Source organism: Macrobrachium nipponense, chromosome 16, assembly GCF_015104395.2.
Source record: "Macrobrachium nipponense isolate FS-2020 chromosome 16, ASM1510439v2, whole genome shotgun sequence".
Taxonomy (NCBI): Eukaryota; Metazoa; Arthropoda; class Malacostraca; order Decapoda; family Palaemonidae; genus Macrobrachium; species Macrobrachium nipponense.
Window position 1 is genome coordinate 59,111,592 of NC_087209.1, and position 24,473 is coordinate 59,136,064.

General features: G+C 38.5%; 1 protein-coding gene across 1 annotated transcript in view; it reads right to left on the reverse strand.

Annotated features, from left to right (window-relative positions):
- Nucleotides 1-20,243, reverse strand: part of LOC135195751 (transcription termination factor 2-like) — a 60,178-nt gene extending 39,935 nt beyond the window's left edge. Inside the window, exons 1-7 of the mRNA XM_064222195.1 lie at nt 20,148-20,243; nt 17,384-17,589; nt 15,275-16,514; nt 13,953-14,069; nt 6,331-6,516; nt 5,927-6,048; nt 4,787-4,898 (exon numbers count right to left, since the gene is read on the reverse strand). Of these exons, the coding sequence (XP_064078265.1) occupies nt 4,787-4,898; nt 5,927-6,048; nt 6,331-6,516; nt 13,953-14,069; nt 15,275-16,514; nt 17,384-17,589; nt 20,148-20,150 (1,986 nt within the window). The 5' untranslated portion in view covers nt 20,151-20,243. The remainder of the gene's footprint in view (nt 1-4,786; nt 4,899-5,926; nt 6,049-6,330; nt 6,517-13,952; nt 14,070-15,274; nt 16,515-17,383; nt 17,590-20,147) is intronic.
- Between the last annotated feature and the right edge of the window lie 4,230 nt (nt 20,244-24,473).

Below are 24,473 nucleotides of genomic sequence, written 5' to 3' on the forward strand. Positions count from 1 at the left end.
AAGTTTCTTAATTGAAGCTTTTTACATTTTCCCTCTCTGACGAAGAATCTTTGGATTCAGAACAGGGAGAAGCAGCTGAGGCTAAGGGAAAATCGTTAGTAGGAGAGTTAACTTCTTGTTCTAAGGAGCAAGATCTACTAGATGACCTAGCTGAAGCCTTTCTAACTCTATCTCTCTCAAGCTTCCTAACATATGATGATAAGTCCTTCCATTCAAGCTCCGTAAGGTTCTCGCATTCAACACAGGTGTTAATAAAAGAACATTCATTCTCCCTGCATTTAGCGCAAATACTATGAGGATCTAATGCCGATTTAGGCAGCCTAACCTTACAATCTTCCCTACTGCAAACTCTAAACATAGGTGAAGCCTTAGCGTCAGACATCGTGAAAGAGTAGTCAAAACCAAAAGTCAAAAAACAGTCAACAATAAGCGTATGCCAAGCCAGAGAAAAAACAGAATACGTCACCAAAAAACCAATCCAAATTCTCGGCAAACGAGTTGAAATCCAAGATGGAGGAACGAACAATAGGTGTTGTCCGTTCAACCGACAGAGAAATTATGCCTTAGAAAACGGGAATAGTTCCAGACCCCGCACCAGCGGCGGGAATGGTGGATCACCTGACCTACCTGTCGCGTGTGCCGCGAGTTTTGAAATTCTGTCGGGACGACCGAGTCTATAGCTAAGTATATATCTGCTGGGTAAGTTACTTGTACAAAAATAAAATTTTCTTTACGTCCGCACGGTAACTCTTCCGAAAAAATCATATGTGCGATTGTGGTAATGTTTGCACCATTTTAAATTAACCGTTACATAAAGTTTTATATATGAAAATGTGAGCAATTTCATGTAGAATACAACAAAAAATAATTGAAGGTTGTAGCTTCTCTCATTTTTGAAATATTTGCATATAAATCACGATAAATAGAAAAAAGCCACGTTCGGTCAACTTTGACTCTACCGAAATGGTCAAAAAACGCAATTGTAAGCTAAAACTCTTACAGTCTAGTAATATTCAGTCATTTATCTTCATCTTGAAACAAATTCGAAGTCTCTAGCACAATATTTAGATTTATGGTAAATTAAAAAAAAAAAAACTTTCCTTCCTTCCATGCGCGGATTCTCCGCCACAAATCTCCGAAATCCGTACGTCTCGTTTCCGGAATATTTGCTCCGTTTCATATTAGGCATTTCATAGAGTTTTATATATGAAAATGTGCGCAATTTCATGTAGAATAAAACGAAAAATATTTGAAGGTTGTAGCTTTTCTTATTTCCGAAATAATTGCATATAAAAAAATATATATATAAAAATTCTACATTTGGTCAACTTTAACTCGTCAGATATGGTCGAAAACTGCATTTGTAAGCTAATATTCTTATAGTATAGTAATACACAATCATTTGTCTTCATTTTGAAAGAAATTGGAAGTCTCTAGGACAATATTTAGATTTATGGTGAATTTTTGAAAAAAATATTTGTTTACGTCCGCTCGTTACGAATTCATGCATTATTTTGTGATAATATTTTCTCTGTGTTGCTTTTATCGTTTTACAATGTGTTATATACCAAAATGATCGCAATTTAGTGTACATTACAACGGAAAAAAAGTAACTTGTTACCTTTAAACCGTTTTTGCGCACTAGCGCGAGATTTGGAATACAATTAATTATAATGAAATTTTCCGTTTTTGCGCTATCATATACAGTAGGGCCTCGATAATCACGGGGGATAGGGCCCAGAACCCCTCGTGATAAGTAAATACCCGTGTTATCCTGATACCCCCCCTAAAAATTGCTTTTAACTGCCTACTTTAATAATTAACCCACCCAAGACCACTATTTCAATGTTTTATAACTGCCTACTTTAGTTCAAGCACCAAATAGTCTCAACTATCACCTTAAACTAAATTCAAGACAAGTTTCAAAGTTATTCTTTCCTATCTTCAATTTCCCCTTCATCAGATCAGCAAACAAAAGTATATTACCTAACAATTCCTTTCCAGTTTCATGATTTGTCTGCTGCACCAAACTAAAAGTACATAGTATATCTATTTTGTGAATGAACATATTTATGATAAAAAAAACATGATTTATTGTAAAGATTACAGCACCCAACTATAATATTAATGTATAAACAGCAAAATACAGCAATAAAATCTAGTTTTGTCTTTTGTTTACGTTTAGAATCAGCTGATGGACGTTTATTACCGAAAGAATTATTTTGGAAAACAATTTAGTTGCCAAAAGAAATGAATTTATAATGGAATTATTATTATCATTAACTTTGTACATAATAGTTTATGGTATTATGATTCAGGTAATTCATGTTTTATTGAGAGATGAGAGAGAGAGAGAGAGAGAGAGAGAGAGAGAGAGAGAGAGAGAGAGAGAGAGAGAGAGAGAGAGAGAGAGCAGCTTGGGATGAGAGTAACTGTTGAATAGCTTGAGAGACCAGCTTAGGACGAGCGTACTGATACTAGCTTAGCTCGAGAAATACATAATGAAATCTGTATTTGAAATATTTTTATGGTGATAAGAAATGAAACATGGATAGTGATAAGATATTCTCTTGTATACTGTTATAATGTGATAATTATTGAGTCAATTATAAAAGTTGTATTGAAGCAGTTTCGTAAATCACAGAAAGAATAAAAGACCATTTTGTTCTTTTCTTAAGATAATAATAGATCAGTATTATAGTTTTTTCTGCAAGTGATAAAAGAAAGAGAGAGAGAGAGAGAGAGTAGAGAGAGAGAGAGAGATGAGAGAGAGAGAGAGAGAGAGAGAGAGAGAAAAGCTTGGGATGAGAGTAAATGTTGAATAGCTTGAGAGACCAGCTTAGGACGAGCGTACTGTTATTAGTTTAGCTCGAGAAAATACATAATGAAATTTGTATTTGAAATATTTTTATGGTGATAAGAAATGAAACATGGAGTGATAGATGATTCTATTGTATACTGTATATGTGATATCTTGAGTAAACTTAGTAATGTGATAATCATTGAGTCAACTATAAAAGTTGTATTGAAGCAGTTCGTAAATCACAGAAAGAATAAAAGACCTTTTGTTCTTTTATTACGATAATAAATAATAGATCAGTATTATAGTTTTTTCTGCAAGTGATAAGAAGAGAGAGAGAGAAGAGAGAGACGGAGAGAGAGAGAGCATGAGAGAGAGAGAGAGAGAGAGAGACAGAGACGAGAGAGAGAGGAGAGAGAGAAAAATTTGCTATTTACATTCATAGTATTTGAACATTTGTAAAAGAGTGTATCCTAAAAATCATTTAGTTATGAAAAGAAGAAAACACAGTAATTAGTAAATCTTGCTCTATGATAAAATTCGCGATTTTTTTAAAATTTAATTTTCCGGGATATACGTAGTATAAAATTGGCTCCACAAAAAAGTAAGTGATTTATGACAGAATTTAGAGGATACTTACGTAAAAATACATCGGTAGTTTGTAGAACGGTGTAACCACTATCATTTTGTACGAACGAGACTAGGTTTGGTGACGTCACGGTGGTCATACGTATTTTTTTCGTGAATGAATATACATTTATGATTAAAAAAAATAGTTACTGTACTGCTTAGAGTACCATACTGTAATATTAATGTAATCACATCAAACTAAAGTAATCGTTGCATGCTGTAAACATATAAAGTGTATTTTTGTCTTTTGAAAAATGCATTCCCCAAGGAATTATTCCTTGAAGAAGCTTTTTATTATGAAGATATGCCAATAATATATAAGATATGCGTTTTATTATGAATATAATTATGACAATAATACATAAGGTAAAATGGTTTTATTACGATTAAGCTTCGTCGCCGATCGCAAACAACAATACGATAATCTATGACAATTATCGTTTGTATGACTGCCGTGTTTGATTACATTATACCAAAACAATAAAGAAGTTCGAATTGAAAATTAATGTTTTCCTAAATGTTATTACTACTGTAATTACAATAATACTATTAACATTTCTAAAAGGTTAAGAATGACAAAGGTGCTGTTAAGTGTAACTCAATGTCAATGTTTACATTTCTGCTGGCCGCTCAACTACAAGTTGATGTCAATGATGTGGGATTATTCCATAAATAGGCTACACATTATGAAGATATGCCAATAATATATAAGGTGAGAATGGTTTTATTACCTTTATTGTCAGTTAATATTTAATATCATAATGTGAATCTGTTCATGCATTTGTTGGTTATTGGAACCGGACGAGGCTTAGCCTACCAGGGATTCATACCAGTGATAGGTATAGACTGAGAAGTAGTCCAAGGAAAACCCGTGATTAACTGAATCCGTGATTGCTGATCCGTGACTAAGCGAGGCCCCACTGTATCGCATTATTTATATAAGATAATTATAATTTTTTTCATTTCTGATGGTTGCATACTAAACTTCAGCCAATGACAAAAAAAGGAGCCAAAAATGAACTCTTAATCTTGAAAACTAAGCGCGCTGTGATTTTTTGAAAAAAATATTTTTTTCGCTTCCGCGCTCACTCTGAAACACCTCCGGCACACGGGAGACATTTTTTTTTTACCGCTTCGGCGTTTAAGGGTTAACAGTGCCTCTGTTAAGTATGTTATGGCCCCATAACTCTATTACCAAAACTCGGCTTATGGCGCCATAAATCACTGATTTTATGGCCAAGACAAGCGCCATAAAACTGCATCGCCATTAACCGAGTCCTCCGATAACCATATTTAGTAAAGGCATAAAGATAACTGCCTTATCTTAAACAATCAAGTTCACACAAAAGCACATACTTTGAGTTCCTCAAGCTTCTTTTTCTTTGATTCTAATTCCCCAAGCGGTTCAGCTGATGTTGCCTTGACCTCTGTGTCCACCTTTGAAGTTTTTCCCTGATCTACATCAAAACTGAAAGAAATAAAACATCTAAATCAGCCTTGTCACAATAAAAACTCTGTTTAGAGAAACCATAAGTGTAAAAATATATTAAAAATCACTGAATTTCATTGATAAAAGAATTCCCATTCAGATACTGCTCTCATAATCCAAGTTGACAGATGAAGAAAATGCTAATGACCATGCAAGACTGACCATGCAAGACTAGAGGTACGAGTAAGAAAGAATTGTGGGATGATGTATTTGCAAGCACCAATAGAAGACAAAGCGCGCAGAAGTGGTCTGTGTAATCATAACAGGGAAGATATAAACAAGAGAAGGAAATTGGAGATCATCATCATATATAGAAGAGAAAGCAGATGTGCTGACAACAAAAAAATAATTGAACATTTCAACATTAACAAAAGTAGACCAGTTGGCAGGAATTCAACAGTGCTACAAATGAACCTAACATATCTTGCTCGTTTTACGTTCTCCCCAGAAATTATAAAAGATCTGTAATAATTGGCCATAGAGAAATACCACATGTACAGAGATAAAATACGTGCACAGTGTATCAAAGGACTCCTACATCAGAATGTAGAGGCTCCCCCTTGAAGTACCTTACATCCAAAATTTCAAGCATATTAACTCCATTTGGTGCTGTGGCCAACTTACTTCCAAACCCTTATGAATAGCAGTCTACAATGGATTCACGTAACGCATCAAACAGTACATCTGTGCAAGTAAGTGGTTAATGAGTAACTGCAATTTTACTCAGTCAAACCACACACACACACAGAAAGAATAGAAAACAAAATCTGTGGGAAAATTAGCTAACAATGGTCACAGATAAAAATAAAGTATCCCTCTGTTGTCATTACAGAGGAAAAACAATTTACAAAACACAACAAGAATGAGAGACTCACGGACGTCTGTCAAAAGTTACAGCTAACCAATCAACAGTAATTAAACTGGTATTCAAAGGGCCAAGATCACCAATTAACATACCCATTTGCAACAAGGGTTTTTCAGCATAACACAACTTAGTGACTACTAACCGATACATTTCTGAAAGGCTTCCTTTTCGCCGTGCTATTTCCTGTTCCAGGAGCAGCATCTTCTTCCTCATTTTCATACCACCATCCGGCAGACTCCCTAAATCAGCTCTGCTATACCTAATCTGAAAAAGGTTCAAAGACACTATTACCCATTGACATGATTACACTTTAGGCTCCAAAATCATAAGAAATCCTAAAAAAATTTACTGAAATCATTCTTGTAAAAGTTATGATTACTTTCCAGGCAAACCAAAGTTCATTTAAGGATTACAATACAAGGAAAAGCTATCAATGGCATACAAAATTATCAGTCAACAAAAACTAAATCCATTCACAATACCCTTCATGAAGTATATTATGCATAGTGAAAATGAATGCTTGTATAAAACTTATTACTACTGTACCTTCTTTTTCTCGAGCTTCCTCTCCAACTCTTTCAGTGTCGGAGAAGTGGGTATCTGAGGACTTTCAACAACAATAATCGACGATTCAGATTTATTCTTGGCTGGTGGACTCGTTACATAGGAGATATTGGCTACAGGAGAATGAGCCTTGCTAAATACTGACGTCTCAGACTGAATAGATGTTTCCTAAATAGAAAAGTATTAACATGAAATACAGGGCTACACATTCAATGAAAGTTCTGTTCTTAGACATACAAATCAAGATCATATATGGTAAAGGGTTGGCTACACAGCAACTTTCTTCAAAATGATATTGTTATGATCCAATAAAGTTTTATACATACTTACCTGGCAGATATATACTTAGCTATTAGACTCCGTCGCCAGACGGAATTTCGAATTTCGCGCACACGCTACAGGTAGGTCAGGTGATCTACCGCCCTGCCGCTGGGTGGCAGGAATAGGAACCATTCCTGTTTTCTATCAGATTTTCTCTCTACCATCTGTCTCCTGAGGGGAGGATGGGTGGGCAATTAATTGTATATATCTGCCAGGTAAGTATGTATAAAACTTTATTGTATCATAACAATATCATTTTTACACATTCAACTTATAAGTCAGATATATACTTAGCTGATTCACACCATTGGAGGAGAGTAAAAGACAGCTAATAACTGATTTAAACAGAAATCACAACATACGTTGTAGGTAATAAATAATTAAAACCTTGGTTCCTACCTGATTAGACTGAAGACTTCATGGTTACTGTCCAGGAGTCTGCTTAGTCTCAAGAGCCTCAGCGAGATATTGATCTATGGCTAAGAGTTCTTGTAGGTCTGCCAAAGGGGTCTTATCCGCTTACTCGGCAGATCCTGGAAGGACTATGTCAAAGGGTGCTGATCCACTTACTTGACAAGAACCTTATTCAAGGAGCACAACACCAATCCCGATCACCTTAACCTAACACGCGTGTTAGTTCTAAGATTGCAAGGAGTTATCCCCGAACCCCTTGTAAACAACCAATAACTCAAATCACAAACATACAAATAACATAAAAGTACAAAAAGATATAAAAAAAAAATATTTTTGTACAACCCAGCTTGTAAGATACATTCGCAGTTCCTTACTGACAAAAGCAACGGCCGCCTGTGCGACGTCAAGCACCCTTGCCAGTAGAAAACCAAGAACCCATCTCAAAGGGGAGGTTTACGTACAAATATATAAACAAAATATATAAATTTTAAGGATCAGTATGTGTTCCAAGCCCCAGCACTGTATCCACTGATACGAAAGGACCTAGAGAGAAGCACTTCTCATAGGTAACTTTGACATCTTTAAGATAATGAGATGCGAAAACTGAATTGCACCTCCAGGAAGTCGCATCTAAAATGTCTTTCATAGACATGTTTTTATGAAATGCTAAAGATGTGGCTACAGCTCTTACCTCATGAGCCTTCACTCGAAGAGTTCTTAAGGAGTCATCCGTACATTTGTCATGAGCCCTCAGTAATTACGCTCCTGACAAAAAATACTAAGGCATTTTTGGACACGGGTCTCTTTGGATCCCGAACCGCGCACCATAGACTTTGTTTACATCCTCCTAGTTCTTTCTTCTTCTTAAGATAGAACTTAAGAGCTCTTACCGGGCATAAAGTTCTTTCCATTTCCTCTCCCACCAAGTTTGAAAGACCCTTCACTTCAAAACTCCTAGGCCAGGGTTTTGAAGGATTTTCGTTCTTGGCCAGAAACAGAGTCTGGAAAGAACAAATCGCTGAATCTTTCTTAAATCCCACTCGAGAATCAAGGGCGTGGATTTCACTCGTTCTTTTAGCTGTTGCTAAGGATAACAGGAAAATACATTTTCTCGTCAAATCCCTAAATGTGGCAAGGTGAGGAGGTTCAAATTTTTCTGATGAAAGGAATTTAAGCACCACATCCAGATTCCAGCTCGGAGTACGAGAAGATATGGATTTAGAGGTCTCGAATGATCTTATTAGGTCGTGAAGGTCCTTGTCTTCTGCTAAATTTAGGCCTCTGTTCCTAAAGACTGCAGAGAGCATACTTCGGTAGCCTTTAATAGTAGAAACCGATAACTGGGATTCCTCTCTAAGGAATATCAGAAAATCGGCCACGTTGGTCACAGAGGTATCGGAGGAGGACAGCTTCTTCTTTCTACACCACCTCCTGAACACATCCCACTTCGATTGATAGACCCGAATAGTTGACGATCTTCGGGCTCTAGCGATTGCTTTCGAAGCTTTGCTTGAAAAGCCTCTCGCTCTGACAAGTCTTTCGATAGTCGAAAGGCAGTCAGAGCGAGAGTGGGGAGGTTTTGATGATACCTCTCGAAGTGGGGTTGTTTGAGAAGATCTATCCTGTTTGGAAGAAATCTGGGTAAGTCCACTGTCCATTCCTGTACCTCTGTGAACCAATCCTGAGAGGGCCAAAACGGGGCGATGAGGGTTAGTCTTGTCCCTTCTGATGCTACAAACTTTTTCAGTACTACTCCTAGCAGCTTGAATGGGGGAAAGGTGTAGGCATCTAGGCCTGACCAATTCATCAGCATGGCATCCACCGCTATCGCTCTCGGATCTTCCACCGAGGAGCAGAAGTTCTCTATCCTTCTGGACAGGAAGGTTGCGAACAGATCTATCTGTGGCCTGCCCAAGGACCACAGGCTCTGACACACTTGATCGTGTAGAGTCCACTCTGTGGGGAGAACTTGGTTTGTCCTGCTGAGCCTGTCCGCCCTCACATTCTTCTCTCCTTTTACAAATCTTGTTAGGAGGGTAATGTTTCTCTCTTTTGCCCACGATAACAGATCCCTCGTTATCTCGTAAAGAGAAAAAGAGTGAGTCCCCCCTGCTTTCTGATATAGGCCAACGCCGTGGTATTGTCTGCGTTGACCTGTATCACCTGATCTTTGACCTCCAGTTCGAAGAACTTCAGTGCTAAGAATACTGCGTATAGTTCCTTGGCGTTTATATGCCAGGCTTCCTGTTCCTTTTTCCATCGGCCTGACACTTCTCTTACTCCTAGAGTCGCTCCCCATCCCATCTCTGATGCGTCTGAGAATAAGATTTGGTCTGGGTTCCGAACCTCTAGAGACATGCCCTCGTTCTTCTCCAGAGGGACCAGCCACCACTTTAGTTGCTTCTTCACTTCTAAGGGAATCAAGAAAGTGTCTGAAAGTTGCCCCTCTTTCCAATTCCACGTTCTTCTTAAGAAGAATTGAAGAGGGCGTAGGTGGAGTCTTCCTAGGGAAACGAACTGTTCTAGGGAGGAAAGAGTCCCCAGAAGGCTTAACCATTCCCTCGCTGAACTTCGTTCTTTCCTTAGGAAGTTCGAGACTTTCTGTAATCCCCGGACAAGTCTTTCCTGGGACGGAAAAGCCCGAAAACCCCGAGAATCCATCTGAATCCCCAGATAAATTAAGTTCTGACTGGGGATCATCTGCGATTTCTCGAGGTTCACGAGTAATCCTAGAGATTGCGTCAGTTTCTCCGAATTGGCTCGGATGATCGTCGAGATACAGAGAGATGTTTATGCCTTCCAGATGGAGCCATCTGGCCATATTCCTTATCAGGTACGTAAATACCTGAGGAGCCGTGGAGAGGCCGAAGCACAAGGCCCTGAACTGGTAGATCTTTCCTTGTGTCATAAATCTGAGATACTTCCTCGACGATGGGTGAATTGGAACATGAAAGTAAGCATCCTGAAGGTCCAGGGAGACCATTCAATTTCCCGGACGCAGGGCTGAAAGAACCGAAGCAGAAGTCTCCATGGAGAATTTCTTCTTCTCCACGTATTGGTTCAGGATGCTCACATCTAGGACAGGTCTCCATCCCCCCGAAGCCTTCGGTACTAAGAAAAGGCGGTTGTAAAACCCCGGGGAGTGCGGATCCTGCACCTCTTCTATTGCTTCTTTGTTCCTCATTGTTGCCACTGTCTGAAGAAGTGTCTCCCTCAGAACAGGGTCCTTGTACTTCGCCGACAATTCCTTCGGAGATGTTGACAAAGGTGGTCCGTCTAGAAAGGGTATGATGTATCCTTTCTCCAGAACAGACACAGTCGAAGGGTCGGCTTCCCTCTTGGCCCAGGCTCCTACAAACTTTAGGAGTCTGGCACCTACAGGTGTTTGGAGGACATAGTTGCTACTTCGACTTCTTAAAAGGTCGGAAGGAAGACCTTCCTCGCTTGTCGGAAGCCTTTCTTTTCGTTGGGGGTCGAGAGGAAGCGCCTCCACGAAAGGGCACAATAGGAGTACGCGCTGTTTTCTTTACAACAGGTACTGCCGGTCTATTCTTTTTGGTAGATTGTACCAAAAGATCCTGCGTTGCCTTCTCAGATAGTGACCGTGAGATGTCCTTCACCAACTGAGAAGGGAACAGGTGATCCGTCAGAGGAGCGTACAGTAGAGCTGACCTCTGGGAAGGAGATACCGCTTTGGTCAGGAAAGATCCAAACAGAGATCTCTTTTTTACTACTCCTGACCCAAAGAGAGATGCCAGTTCTCCTGAACAATAAGATACTGTGCAAAACCTCGGGATCTAGAAAGTCTAGATCTCGGGTCTTTTTAGCCAGCACCCCAAGGGACCAATCCAGGAAATTGAAAACTTCCAAGACATGGAAAAGTCCCTTAAGGTGCTGATCTAACTCGGACATGCTCCAATAAGCCTTAGCCGAGTTAAGAGAATGTCTTCTTGAAGATTCTACAAGGCTTGAAAAGTCCGCCTCTGCAGATGAAGGAAGCATCAGTCCCATAGCTTCTTCCGTTCTGTACCAAATGCCTCTCCTACCTCCAAGTTTGGAGGGAGGAGAGCAATAAACCGTTTTTAAAGACTCTTTCTTAGAGCTCATCCATGTATTTAGTGACTGAAGAGCCTTCTTCATGGATATTGCTGGCTTCATTTTTAAAAATGAAGAGGACTTCGGTGTCTTAGTACTAGAAAATAGTGATCTAGGAGGAGGAGGAGGAGGAGGAGCTGCAGGGCTTAACGAATCTCCGAACTCTTGTAGGAGAAGCGAAGCTAAGACCCTATAGTTGGAAAGGCCTTCACTGGTCGAAATCTCTTCCTCCGACACATCTTCCAGTTCCAAATTAGTAGGGGAACGAGTTCTTTTGGAAGAATCTTTATCCGGGGATCTTGTTTCCCAGGGAGAAATACTCCTGGTCGGAGAGTGACTGCCAGACCTAGAAGTTTTCTTCTCTTGCACTTCTAACAAGTTCTTCTGAGAGGTAGAAGTGGATACTGTCACTTTCGAAGGTCCAACCACTTTATCTGGAGTTCGACATACTCTAATAGTCTTAAGCTTGGAAGGAGATCTATTTCCAAAAGAAGAATCACTGCTAGCTGACGTTCCGCGCCTGACATGCGCCTGGTTGGCGCCTGGCTGGAGCTTCACCCACTCCTGGTTCTGAGCGCTTGTCAGGCGCCTCGCGCCTGGTTGGCGCTTCTTGCTTCGATAGCGCCTCGCGCCTGGTAGGCTCCTCGCTAAACTCTTTTCGCCTGGGAGAAGCTTCGCTCTCATTTGAAGCTTCGCGCCTGGCTGGCGCCTCATGCCTAACTTGAGTACGAATCTTGGCAGGTTTATGGAAGAATAAAGAGACTGAAGAATCGTTGTCCAATGAAGATACTTCTTTCGGAGGAATCTCATATAAAGAAGTTCTAGATTTCTTAACTGGTAGAAATGAATCCTTTCTTCTGGGAGGATCTCTAGATAGGACTCCGACGAGAAAAGCGATTGAATCCTGCATATTTCTTAAGATTCTTGTGGTTTCTTTGTTTGGGCCCAAAGGAGGGGAAGGAGAACGGTCTTTCTCAGGTTCCCACGAATCCGCAGGAGAAAGCAGCAGACTTTTTGCCTTCTTATTATCCGATGGCAATTCCTCCGGAAACCGCTCAGGACTCGAGTTTAATCGAGCTTCTTACGAGCCCCTCTTCAGGGGGCGGGAAAGCTCCGCAGATCTCCATCCTCTCTTGGGAGATGAATTTTCCGATGAAGAGAAACACTCATGGAGAACGCTTTTCCTGTAGTGTAGTGATCTCTGGCAGTCTGAGGTGTTACAGAATCTGCTGAGGAGACGTCTGACTGGTGGGGATTCTCCACAACCTCCGTACGGCTTTTGACATTCCTTCTCCTCTGGGCTTGGGAGCTTGAAAGAGGTCTAGGCCTGGGAGCGTTGTGGAGCCGATCAGACGCCCCCTCCACTACACTGGGGACACTCAAATCACTATCCACAGCACTATTTATCTCACTATGCTTACCTTCTATAGCCGCCATTTTAAGTTCCATTTTCTTAAGGGCGGCTTTAAGATTTGCAATTTCCGATGTAGAATCCGTAGGATCTACAAGGGGTGTAAGCACTGAAATATTAGAAGGAGCATTTATCATAGGAGAAGAGGGTACAAAATTACTCACTACATCGCTAGAAAGAGAGCTAGGCATGGTTTTGGAAGAAGACTTCCTCAACCGGTCTCTTTCTAACTTCTTCAAATAAGAAGTTAGAGACTTCCACCCTTCAGCACTCAAACTTTCGCATTCGTGACAAGTGTTATCGAAAGAGCAATCATACTTTCTACACACTTTACACACAGTGTGAGGATCAACCGAGGCTTTCGGCATTCTCACCTTGCAACCCTCATTCACACACATTCTCACAACACTTCCAGAGTCAGACATCATAAAGAAAAATCCAATCCAAGTCCAAACAACGGTCCACAAAAGCGTATGCCAGTACAACAATCCAAATACGTCACCAAAAGGTCCAAAACGAAGATCAATTGCGATGCAAAAAACGAAATCCAGCCGGAGAAACCAACAACGTTGTTGCCAGTAGCGCCGACAGAGAAAATCTGATAGAAAACGGGAATGGTTCCTATTCCTGCCACCCAGCGGCAGAGCGGTAGATCACCTGACCTACCTGTAGCGTGTGCGCGAAATTCGAAATTCTGTCGGGCGACGGAGTCTAATAGCCAAGTATATCTCAGACAGGTAAGTTGAATGTATAAAAATTTCTTTTTAACTTCTCTTGGCTGTACCTATCTAGACCACATAATCTAATCTTTGGCTTTTGCTACACCAGAGAGCAAAGGTCCCGCTTTTTTTTTTTTGTGGCCAAGCCAATGCAGAATATAAGTAGCGGTTAAAACATTTTAATTTCTGATCATGGTCATAGTGTGTTTCAGAACCATCAATTATTTATGGTCATTTACAAAAAGGATAAGGATACAAATAACAACCAAACTCAGCAATAAGTATGGAGTAATAATCTACTAATATCTACGGCGCTTGCAATTTTTGTCATTTAAGCAATTCAGATGTTGCCATTCCAATGAAAATAACAACCACATGTCACTGAGATTTTATTGATCTCTTCTCGAGATTTATAAAACATGTACAGCTTTATACATAGAATATAAAATACTCCTCATAGTGAAATAACCATTTAAAATATTTTCACTATATAACCTAATGTCTTAATAGACAGTGGCTTAATATTCTTACTCCTTTCTAGGACTTTAAATTCGTGTACTTAATTTATAAATTTGGAGAAATCAATAAAATCTCCCCAATAAAATAGTCACACATTTACATCAAGGAAAGCAACAAACACTTACCCCTTCAATGCTGGCAACACTGAGATTGGCCAACGCTGCCTCAAGTTCATCAATTTGATTTTTAATCTTGGACCCCCCATCTGGCAATGCAGACAAGTTAGTTGTCTTTAATAGTTTCTGAAACAGAAGGAAAAGATTTAACACTAAATGTTAGTGAAAAAGTTCATTTCAAGAGCTTCAATACCACATCATTAGTGGGCTATATATGAAAAATATTTTCTAATAAGAGTTCAAAGTACCTTTCCATATAATATAGACATGATAAGTTGGCAAACAGAATCTCAAAGTTCTTTTCAGTTCCCACAATTAAAACCCTTGATTTTTTCAACTCCATCAATACAATTAGCACAAAATAGCTTCCGGCAGACTTCCAAGCATGGCAAACACAAGTATACTGGGCAGCTATGTGGGAGATGACCTTTTATCCTTGAGGCAATGTTCCTGTTTCTTCTGTCAGTGCTTGAAAACTCAGATTTTTATATTTAATAACTGAACTTCTTACTCACCCAGTCAAACAACAAAATTTAAAACTAATTTGTCTAGATCAAGCTTTCATTGCCTAACAGTTGGACAACCATTTAATATATCAATGCTACCTGCACCAAATTACAACACTTCCATTCTATATCTGTTACTTTTATGTACTAAAAAAATAAATAAATAAAGAGATGAAACTATAAATTTTAGTAGAAGTAAGGCTCTGTTCTACAGTAACACCTCAACTTAAGTGATACTTTGGGGGATGGCCTTTCTCATAAGTAACAAAGACCTTATCCTGTATTTTAGTATTTTCTGGATTCCAAATTTTCATGTAGGACATATATACACATTATTCAGAGAAAATTTGCAGTATTTTTCACAGAGAACTATTCACTAATTACTGTATTTTCAAATCAATTTCCTGACTAAATGCATTTTTGTGATAAAACTATTAAAACACTCCGGTATAAGCATTTTACAGGGGGGTGTTTGAACTAACTAAATAGGCATTTACACATAATTTTAGAGGTATTTTAAGTATTCGTGGATTTTAGCTATTCGCAGAAGACTGAGGTACACATTCCCGGCGAATACCAGGAGTTGGCTGTAGTTCCTAACCTAAAATAGCCTCTACATTACTCTTTAACATTCAATCTAAAGATATATAAAAAAAAATTTACCACACCCAAAAGGGTAGCATGAGAACAAATAACTATAAATATGATAGCTGACAAACACAAAATTGTGCTAAATTGAAGTCCATTAAGTTGTGTTGTTACTCATATGAATTTCCATTGTAAAATTTTTAAAAAGTGTCTTGCAATAATTAAACAAAAACCAACCTTCTTTTCCTTCAATTTCATCTTCATTTCTGAAGATGTTAGATCTGCTAAAACAAAAGATGACTGCAGAGACCTGTTGTCTGCTGATACTACTGCCAATTTACTGTTATTCTTGTTAGGTGAAGGGCTACAATAAGAGGTTGACAAGTTTCTGACAGATTCATTCAAAATGTTGTCCTTCTGAGGAGCCTTTTGGACCTCTGATATACCAATGGGGGAGTCTGAGGAATTTGGCGAGTTTTCTTTTATTTGTGGGGACTTCTTTTTTATTTTAAATTTGTGCCCATATTTTTCTTGAGGAGTAAGTGCCTTGTCTTTTTCTGGTGACGACACTGGCGTAACCGTCTCTCCGATCTCAATGGAAGCACCTCGGGTTACCTTTTCCATACCTTCTGATGAGACAGACTGAAAGGAATCTTCACAAATTTCTGTTTGTGAATGCCCTGGTGGTGTACCAAACTTCAAACTTGCTATATATGCCTCTTCATCATCACTCTCTATTCGAGTGAATAATTTTTTCTTAATTACTGGAACTGGAGGACTTTCATCTAGAGAACCAGAAGAATCAGCAACGTTGTGACTTTTTGATTCCTGGCTCTCAGTATCATGCTGAAGGGAAATTTTACCTTTTCCTTTCTGATGAGCACTGGTATACTGAGGTATGCTGAAGTCGCTTTCATCTAATATCTCGCTATGGGGTTCCTTCTTCCTTGTTCTGTTTGGCAATGGACTTTCTGAGTAATCAACTTCACTATCTTCTTGAGATGAATTGTCGCTGTTGTCAGGACTGCATTTCTTTCCACTTCCGGAATATTCAGATACATCAGATTCACCACTTTCAATTAAACATCTGGTTTTAGATCGTTTTCCAGTAAAAATAGGACTGTCATCATCTGAATCTGAATCTGCCGCTGCTTTGCTAGAACTCCGCCAATCAGATGTGTCCAATGTCGGAGTGCTACTTAATAACCTTCCATTTTGGCTCCTGCCACTAGCTTGAAGATGATCAAACATCTTCCCCTTAGGAGAAGATGCACTGGCACACAAAGAAGAAGGGAGAAGATAATTTTTCTTGCTATCACTGGCAGGTTTTATGAGTTCTTTCAGATCTGGAAGACCCTCCTCTTCTGAATCTGATATGATTTCTCCTTCTGAATCTACAACTCCTTTGTTTTCACAGCCTGAATCTTCTAATATTTCATCATCAGACTCTGGTATATGCACTTTATCACTGCTACTCCTACGGACACACACAAAAAGATGGTGGAATTAGTCTGTACACTGGATAATCCATAAAAGTAAGTTCAATTTTTAAATCTAAAACACAACATGCACTATTTAAACATTTAAAACCTAACATCCAATAATTTTCAAGTAAAAAATCTGTATTGAAAACAACTACTCATCTGTTGCAATATGGAATGAGACAAAAACACAAGTTGGAAAAAGTTTATTTCAAAAGTACAAACCATTTATCGATGTCTTTTCCAGTATCAACTCTGCAAGTACAAAAACTTTTCAAAACTGTCCCATTACAAGGTGGTTCTTCTTGTCAATCATGATTTTAAGCTAAAAAAAATTGACAAAAATAACAAAGGCAGACCTTTAAAAAAATTAATATCCTTACTTTTGAGTATGAGAAAGTATGATTGGTCTGGATAAGAAGTGTAACAATCCATCTAAAGATACATTTATGGAAAAATTAAATGAATTGTTGAATCAAACTCTTAAGACAAAACTAACAATTGCAAAACAAATACTGCAAATTGGAGCATTTTACCAATTAAACCTAATCAAAAACAGAACAATAAAGGGACTGTAATGGAAAAAAAAGACCTTAATGGATACCTAGCCATAACAATCATTTCTATACAAAGAATCAATCAGAGATGACAAAAAGGTAAAGATTACAATAAAGTGAAAAAGAATGGTTCAGAGGGGATATAACTTACTAGGACTGCCTCATTACTACACTCAAATACTACCATGAACTACCACAAACACAAATACATACTGGAGTAAAGTAATGGTTTGCACTTTTCATGGACCAAGTAGGTTTTCCAACAAACCAAATAAAATTTAGGACAAGAAAAAGAATGTTTTATTTACCCTTTGGAACCATCACGTTCACTACGCAAAGGCCTAGGCTTGAGTAATCCGTGCCAATGAGATCGGGGGGTATTGCTAAAATCTTGGTCGGAGCTTTCTGGGGTGCCTGGGATAATATCAGGAGAATTCTCCACCGAAGTAACAGCACCAGAATCAATGCCACTTGTACTGGCATCTGATGTCCTCCCCCTCCACTGATAAAAACTCTGCCACATAAAACAATAGCATTACACAAATAAAAATTTGAAGCTTTCAGTTTACCATTAGAGCTCTATCAACCAATGATTCACAGCTTCAGATTACAAAACTTTCAAACAATGACATTATATTGCATAATCATAAGGCTACAGCTAAGTTTAAGACTAAACTACTAGGCAGAAAGAGATCACTGGAAGTGTAGGAAAAATAAAAGGCAGGAAGCAAAGAGGACTGAGGGAAACTTAAGTATCAACACCAGAATATGAAATGAAACCATAATTAAAGTATGATTTTTTAAATATTGTTTATTAATCAAAATTTTTTAACGTAAATAGAAGAGGTTGTACTGTCTTTTGTTTATACTTTCACTTTCATCCCAAACTGGTTGGTACCGTGCTACACAAAGCTCCCAACAGACTTTCTGCAATATTTGGTAACTACCAGCCCTTTGTTAATGAACATAAAAATAAACAAAAGGAAGGAATTTTCTCACTGTCTATATATCTCACACCAGTACTACACTATATAAACCCTTTTCTATAGTTTTGCCAAAAAATTATACTAATTAATGATACCTTTGTGTAGCTGTCTCATTTAAATTTACCAAACTTGAAACATTAGTTATTGTACAGTACATAAAATATTACTCCCAGTTTGAGCTACAGGTTTGATATAGGCCTTCTACAGTATAGCAAATACATATATTTATTTTGGTTTAACGCTATTTTAAGCTTCATATTACCTCAGAATAAAAAACATGCTTAGAACCATTAATGCCTGTTTAAGTTTTGCTTACTGTTGGTGTTTATGATCCCAAATTGACTCTTTCTTTGATGCATTTGTTTAGTGTAAATTTTCCTCAATAGATGGTGTGCTTTGTTTATTTGTCCAATGGTGAAGAGTAAAATGCACTGAGCGATCGCCAAAACTCATTCTTTATTTTTGTCATCTCATTACCCTCTACAATAAAAATAAATGACGAAACACTTTTCAGAAATAAGCAACATGCAGCCAAAGTCAGACCACATGTTCAAAAAGAAACTTAGCCCCATCAACATAAATAAACTACATAGGCTATGCTACACTAAGAGTTTGTCAAACACCGGGACTACGGCCGGGAACCTATTCACAATCAGGTCTACCTGTTAGTTCGCCCACGACAGTTTGACGGATGAGCGTCCACATGAAAAATGAAGAAATGTCAGTTAGACTGTTAACTAGATCTAGGTCATCGTCCTCACACCTTGGTTCTCACCTTGCCTTTGCTGTGGCAACACTACATGGCAATGATCGAAACTGCTGGTTTTGGAGGGGGTGGAGCAATACAGAGTAGTTGCTGCTACAATTCACTTAATAATCGAAATTAACAAAAAGGCGTAAAGGACTTAGCCTATCACCCATTGGAGGAAAATGTCTACTCTCATGCAATATTCATGCATAAGTTTAAATTAGAACTGGGTGGTTCGTTCTCTCATTTATGGAATGGACCGTGAAACCTACTTTCACTAGTAACATCTTTCATAAAAAGGCAGGACACCGGCCTTGGCCTAAACCAAATTGCATTTATCACATTAATATATTTAGGTAGGTATCGTTATTATACGATTTGGACTAAAAAAAGTCAACATTTAGTAATGCTGCAGGGTCTAACAATGAAAAGAAATAGGCCTAAACATAGCTTATTCGCATTCTGGTCCCAGCGGCCGAGTTCCTTCCCAGGCGAGATCCACCTGGAGGAACTTCAGGTAATTCCATCATTCATCCATTCTGGTAAGCGGGCTGACTCCGTCCACAAACTGGCGCCTATAAGTAATACCTAGCCTATGTTTTAATGTTAGTTTCGATGCACTGACAGGTAAACATGATCGTGAATATCCAGTCCAAGTCCGTAAATTAGCCGACAAAGATGTTTCTAAGTTAAGGTACTTAGGCTATATAGGGCTAGGTAGGTAAATGAAAAAAAAAATGGCTACTCCCAACACTAGTACTAAAATGCAGCATGTAAGGTCACGGCTTGCTATATTTGGGGGAGGGGGGTCAAAGGGGGGAAGCATCCCATCCTCCCTGCCAGCGATTAGGCCACGGTGTCCAAAGTCCCTCTGAAATAGCCTAACACGCCTACTAGTGGTCCTACGACAGTAACCCTGACCCCCAATCTGCATTCGATCATAGGTTACATTACATGTACCTAACTGACCTAGGGTAGGGTCACGTAAGTAGGCCAAGATAGGTAAGACCTCAAAGCAACAGGAAATAGCTGACCTTAGGGTCTACTCTGAACATCAAACGAGAAATAGCCCCTAGGGCCTACTTTGAATATTAGGTAGGTATCGGACGAATCTCAGGACTTGATTTTGACAATCTAGCCTAGTCTAGCTAGGTGGGTAATAGGTAAACATGGCCAATCAAACACGAGTTCAGGTTGGCTACCCTATTCGGGAACGGTGCCCCTAAATCCCACCCTGTGCCTACCTATAAATGCCTAATAAAATTAAAACCATCACTTTTCACGCTTCCTCCTTCACTATTCATCCTTTCCTCACTCATTAATCACGTTTCCTCTCACCATAGTTGTCTTATTTTCCCTCCTGAAGATGCCACGATTTAACTGTTGCTTTCACCAACGGGTTTGTTTTGATACTGAGCCTCCGAATTTTCCCACGTCTATTTTTGACCAATGGTGAGGCAGCAGGGAGAACGTCGACCAATGGTCGCCGGGTTTCCATTCCCGGGCGGGACAGACCAATGAGAGAGGTCGATGCGTGCCGTCAAGGCTGTGAACGAGTGAGAACACGATCTTGGGAGGATGGAATGGGAAACTGGAAAGCAATGTTAAAATATTGGAACGGGAATTTATGCTTAACTTAAAACGTTTGGGAAATAATAACTGGGCAAATTATATTCCAGATGAAGAGACAAGCATTCATAAATGCCTATAGTTACTAAGTAATTCAAGTAAAGGAAAAATATAAAGGTTTTATACACTAACAGAAAAATAAACAAAGATAATAACGTAGTTCTTTATCAAAGATAGCCAGCTATCTTGGCATATATCCGGTCATGCTTCGCCGTGATATACTCACATCCTATCAAAAAATAAAATCTAGCCAAGACTGTAATTTTTAGGGGGTTACCGTTTATGATAAACGTTTTCCCTTTCTACTGAAAATGGGAAGGATGAAGCCCTTGCCATAAATTGTTCGGTAACTTCCTATGTATGCCTATGCTAACCAATTTGCATGTGTAATATTTTTTTAAAAGTGTCTTTGTTGTCGAGTGTTAACACATTATCCCTCAAATTATGGGATTCTGAGATATCTCCGTAAAATTCACAATGGAAAAAGATCAAGGAACAGTCTTTCAAATTGAGATGTATCAGTAGTATAAAAAATAAATGGGGGTCCCCAAACTAAATATACATACTTACAAAATCTTGCTCTTGCTACTCTTTATAAGTCTAAATTCTAAAAAGCAGTAGCTGTAGGTCTTCTAGATCTCAAACTTGAACCTCAAGTGTTTCATAATACTTATGAATCAACGCCTCCAAGTTTTATATAACGGTGTGCATACAAATAGTGAATTGTATCAACAAATAATTAAATAGCCATGCCAAGCCTTGATAGATTTTGAACCACAGAATGAATTAGAATTGTAATTTTTATTCAGCTTGTTGTCCAAGAGTCACTTACTCCGAGGTTCTAGTACTAAACACCGTATGGTAAAAGTAGAGTTCCACACTAAGGAATTATTCATTTATTAATAATAACGTTGCCAACCACGCAAGTCAAAGTAGCACGGCTAGCAACCAAATCTTAATACTGAAGATAAAACACAGGCCAGGCTTATGCCTACTAAGCTCTCCAGACCCGTCAGTGGAGATAAGCCGATTCATAGGTAAAGCCCATATATTACTACTATCACCACCACTTCTGTCCAGCGAAGCGGCAGTTACAAACAGAACGCGGACATTTATGTGGATGGAGATAAGAATCCTCGTAAAAGATTATTAAAGTGAATTCTTTATGTATAAAGATTTATGCTCAAGAATGAGGGTCTTACTTTATTCCTTTAAGAAGGTGACTATTCTCCACAACTGTGTGCAAGTTTTTCGAACTTTCTATTTGGACAGAAAATCACATTGAATATTTAAAGGAATTATCTTCTCATGAATTAATCGGAGAGTTAAGAATTTATATGACTCAATGACTATGGCAAAGAAGCAATCAGACACAATTAGGACTTACACGCATTTATTAGAAAACTGACAATTTAGAAAATTTTACAATTTGAAAACTAAATCCAAATGTAGTTTGAACAGATCACAAAGATTAAACAGTTTGCAGAACAGACCAAAATTCATTCTAGTTTTCAATGAAGTCGTTTAAATAGTAAAATAATCCTTGAAAGTTGAGCCAACTTCAAGTCAGACAACACACAACGGAAAGTAGGATGTTAGTACAAAGAACATTTACAACTAAAACTTAATATTAAAACTTAACTCTTAATCACAGCTCCAAATACTAGTTCACAGCTCTAGATGCATGGCATAGAAATAAACTAAAATGTATACTTTGTAATAGGTCCAGATCTTTAATAAGATCATTAAAATCTTAAAAACGACCACTTAGCACCACAAAAATGAAACTATTAGAAAATATTATACTTAACAAGCCTAACTTAAAACCAGAGGTCAAATCCCATAAAAGTAAATTAAGAATCTTAAAAAAAAAGTTACCAAATGGAGACTAGCTTTAACCCTCTCAACTACGTCGTGTTTTTCCAATCCATGCAAGCCCAATTTTTTATTTTCGGTATTTTTTTTTAAATTTTATTTTTTTTACCGTGGCATTTCATTTAGCAACTTCTCACCGTATCACCGCTTGTTTGATATGAAAATATACTCCAGTTCATATCTAAAACCCAAGAGGAGATTTTAAAAACTGCTAAATGATCGAGCAAACATCAAAGAGCACTGGCAAAGATAGCACGATCTGTCCTAGGCCTAGCTTCAAGGAAGCAGAGGCAGCTGCTGTACGGTGCTACCAATCCCGCCAACTACACGCCAGAACGGGTAGCAGTGCTCATGACGAATTGCCCCTTATTTCCTGAACAGCCTTTCCAGGATCTTCTTGCGAGAAAACTTAATGGTGCTGCAGGACTTCCGTTGCATCGATGACTCGTAGTGCCTCTTCTCTATTAAATTCAGAGACTGCTCCAGGTTGGACCAGTTTTCCACATAACCATTGCACCTGGCTGCGTGGACTCTCTCCAACGCAGTCATCCTCAGCGTACGTGGGTCGATGTATTCGTAGACGTCGTCCTGAAATTCACAAGGAAACAGTCAGTTTACAGTTACGTTATTGGAAATTAGAAGAACGGTTCAACTTGAATTATCAGGCTCTCACTTTTCTGTTAAAGAAAAGAGTTGCAAAGCACTTAACACAAAAATGACACTTCATGGTTTCAGTCGATTTAAGAAATCCCCGCCTGTTAAACTTACCAGATCAGTAGTGCCCTCAACTACTGAATGTATTCATGAATTGATATTTTCAATTGGTCTTTAAGAAAAGTTATTTTCATACCTAGACTGGATTTAAATATAACAAAGTCGGAAAAGTCTAAATAATGTAACGACTCGATAGATGTCCACAGACTAAAACAAAAAATTTAGTCTTAGGACAACATCCACTACGTACACAAGATTCAGTGTTAGAATCCATCCTTAACAAGAAACCTAACAGTCTTCGAAGCGATACTTGGCGACTAAGTAGTGTTCCACCTGAAACTGAAGTGTTCATGGCATCCTTTAGTTCCCTTTTCTGTTCACGGGCAGCGTTTTAGGAGGGGAATTACCTTAACGGCACCTTTTTCAAAACAGAATTGGTCTAATGCTAGTTTGGGAAATTAGGTCGTTAATTGAGAGTATTGTTTTTCGAAACGTGGTTTGTGCGTGCAAAGGGACATACAGCAAACATGTATTCATTTGCATATCACGGTCTAGCTGTTCCTGACCTTTATTTTGTTTTCAGAGTCGATGTCGAAGATTTTATCTCGTCATCAAAATCCTTCTTAATCTTTTATTCAAACTTTTAAAACATTTTTATTTTGAAACTAGTTTTCCGTTCTTTAAATAGCAAAAAGTACTTAGGAACTACAGCGAACGGAAGAAAAGTATTTACTAAGTAATGTGATATATATATATATATATAATATCTATATATATATATATATATATATATATATTGTAAGTAAGCCTTAGGATTTTTATAATGTATTAGCTTACTTAGGTTAGCTTTTAAGTTCCTATTTCATTTCTGAAGGCTGTAAAGTTCATTGTTAATTCGCCTTCTTGTTAGTAAGGGTCTCCTCACTCCAGTGGTATTTTTGTTTAGTCTTGTTGGCTAATCCTCCCTGTTTCTCCCCTCCATATTTTGGCTCTGCTGAGTTGACTTGAGACCTGCAAATTCCAAGCTGCAGGCAGTTGGTAGCTGCACCCTGACTTGTGAGCCTTCTATCTCTCTCGGTTCATGGATTTACAGCAAGTCTCTGAGAGTATATATATCTTAGCTGGGAGTTTCTCCATATATTTGCAATTTCATTATTGCCTCTGGTGCAGTATTTGCCAGAGAGGCCTCGCTTGGCGACTTTAGGGCGTGTCATCCATTTATATCTTGACCAAGATTACTGGGATCACGGCGTCCATAATTATTTTCAAGATAACTGGGATCACGGTTGTGCTGCAGTAGTCAGATGAATTTTCTGATAATTGTATTGAGATTTGCTGTCTTCGGCCTTTATTGGAGTGCTTTTTGGAAGAGACCTGTATCATTTCATCATCCTTTAGCGTGTAAAATTCAGGTTATTCCTTTTTGTTATTTTCTATTCCTCTCTG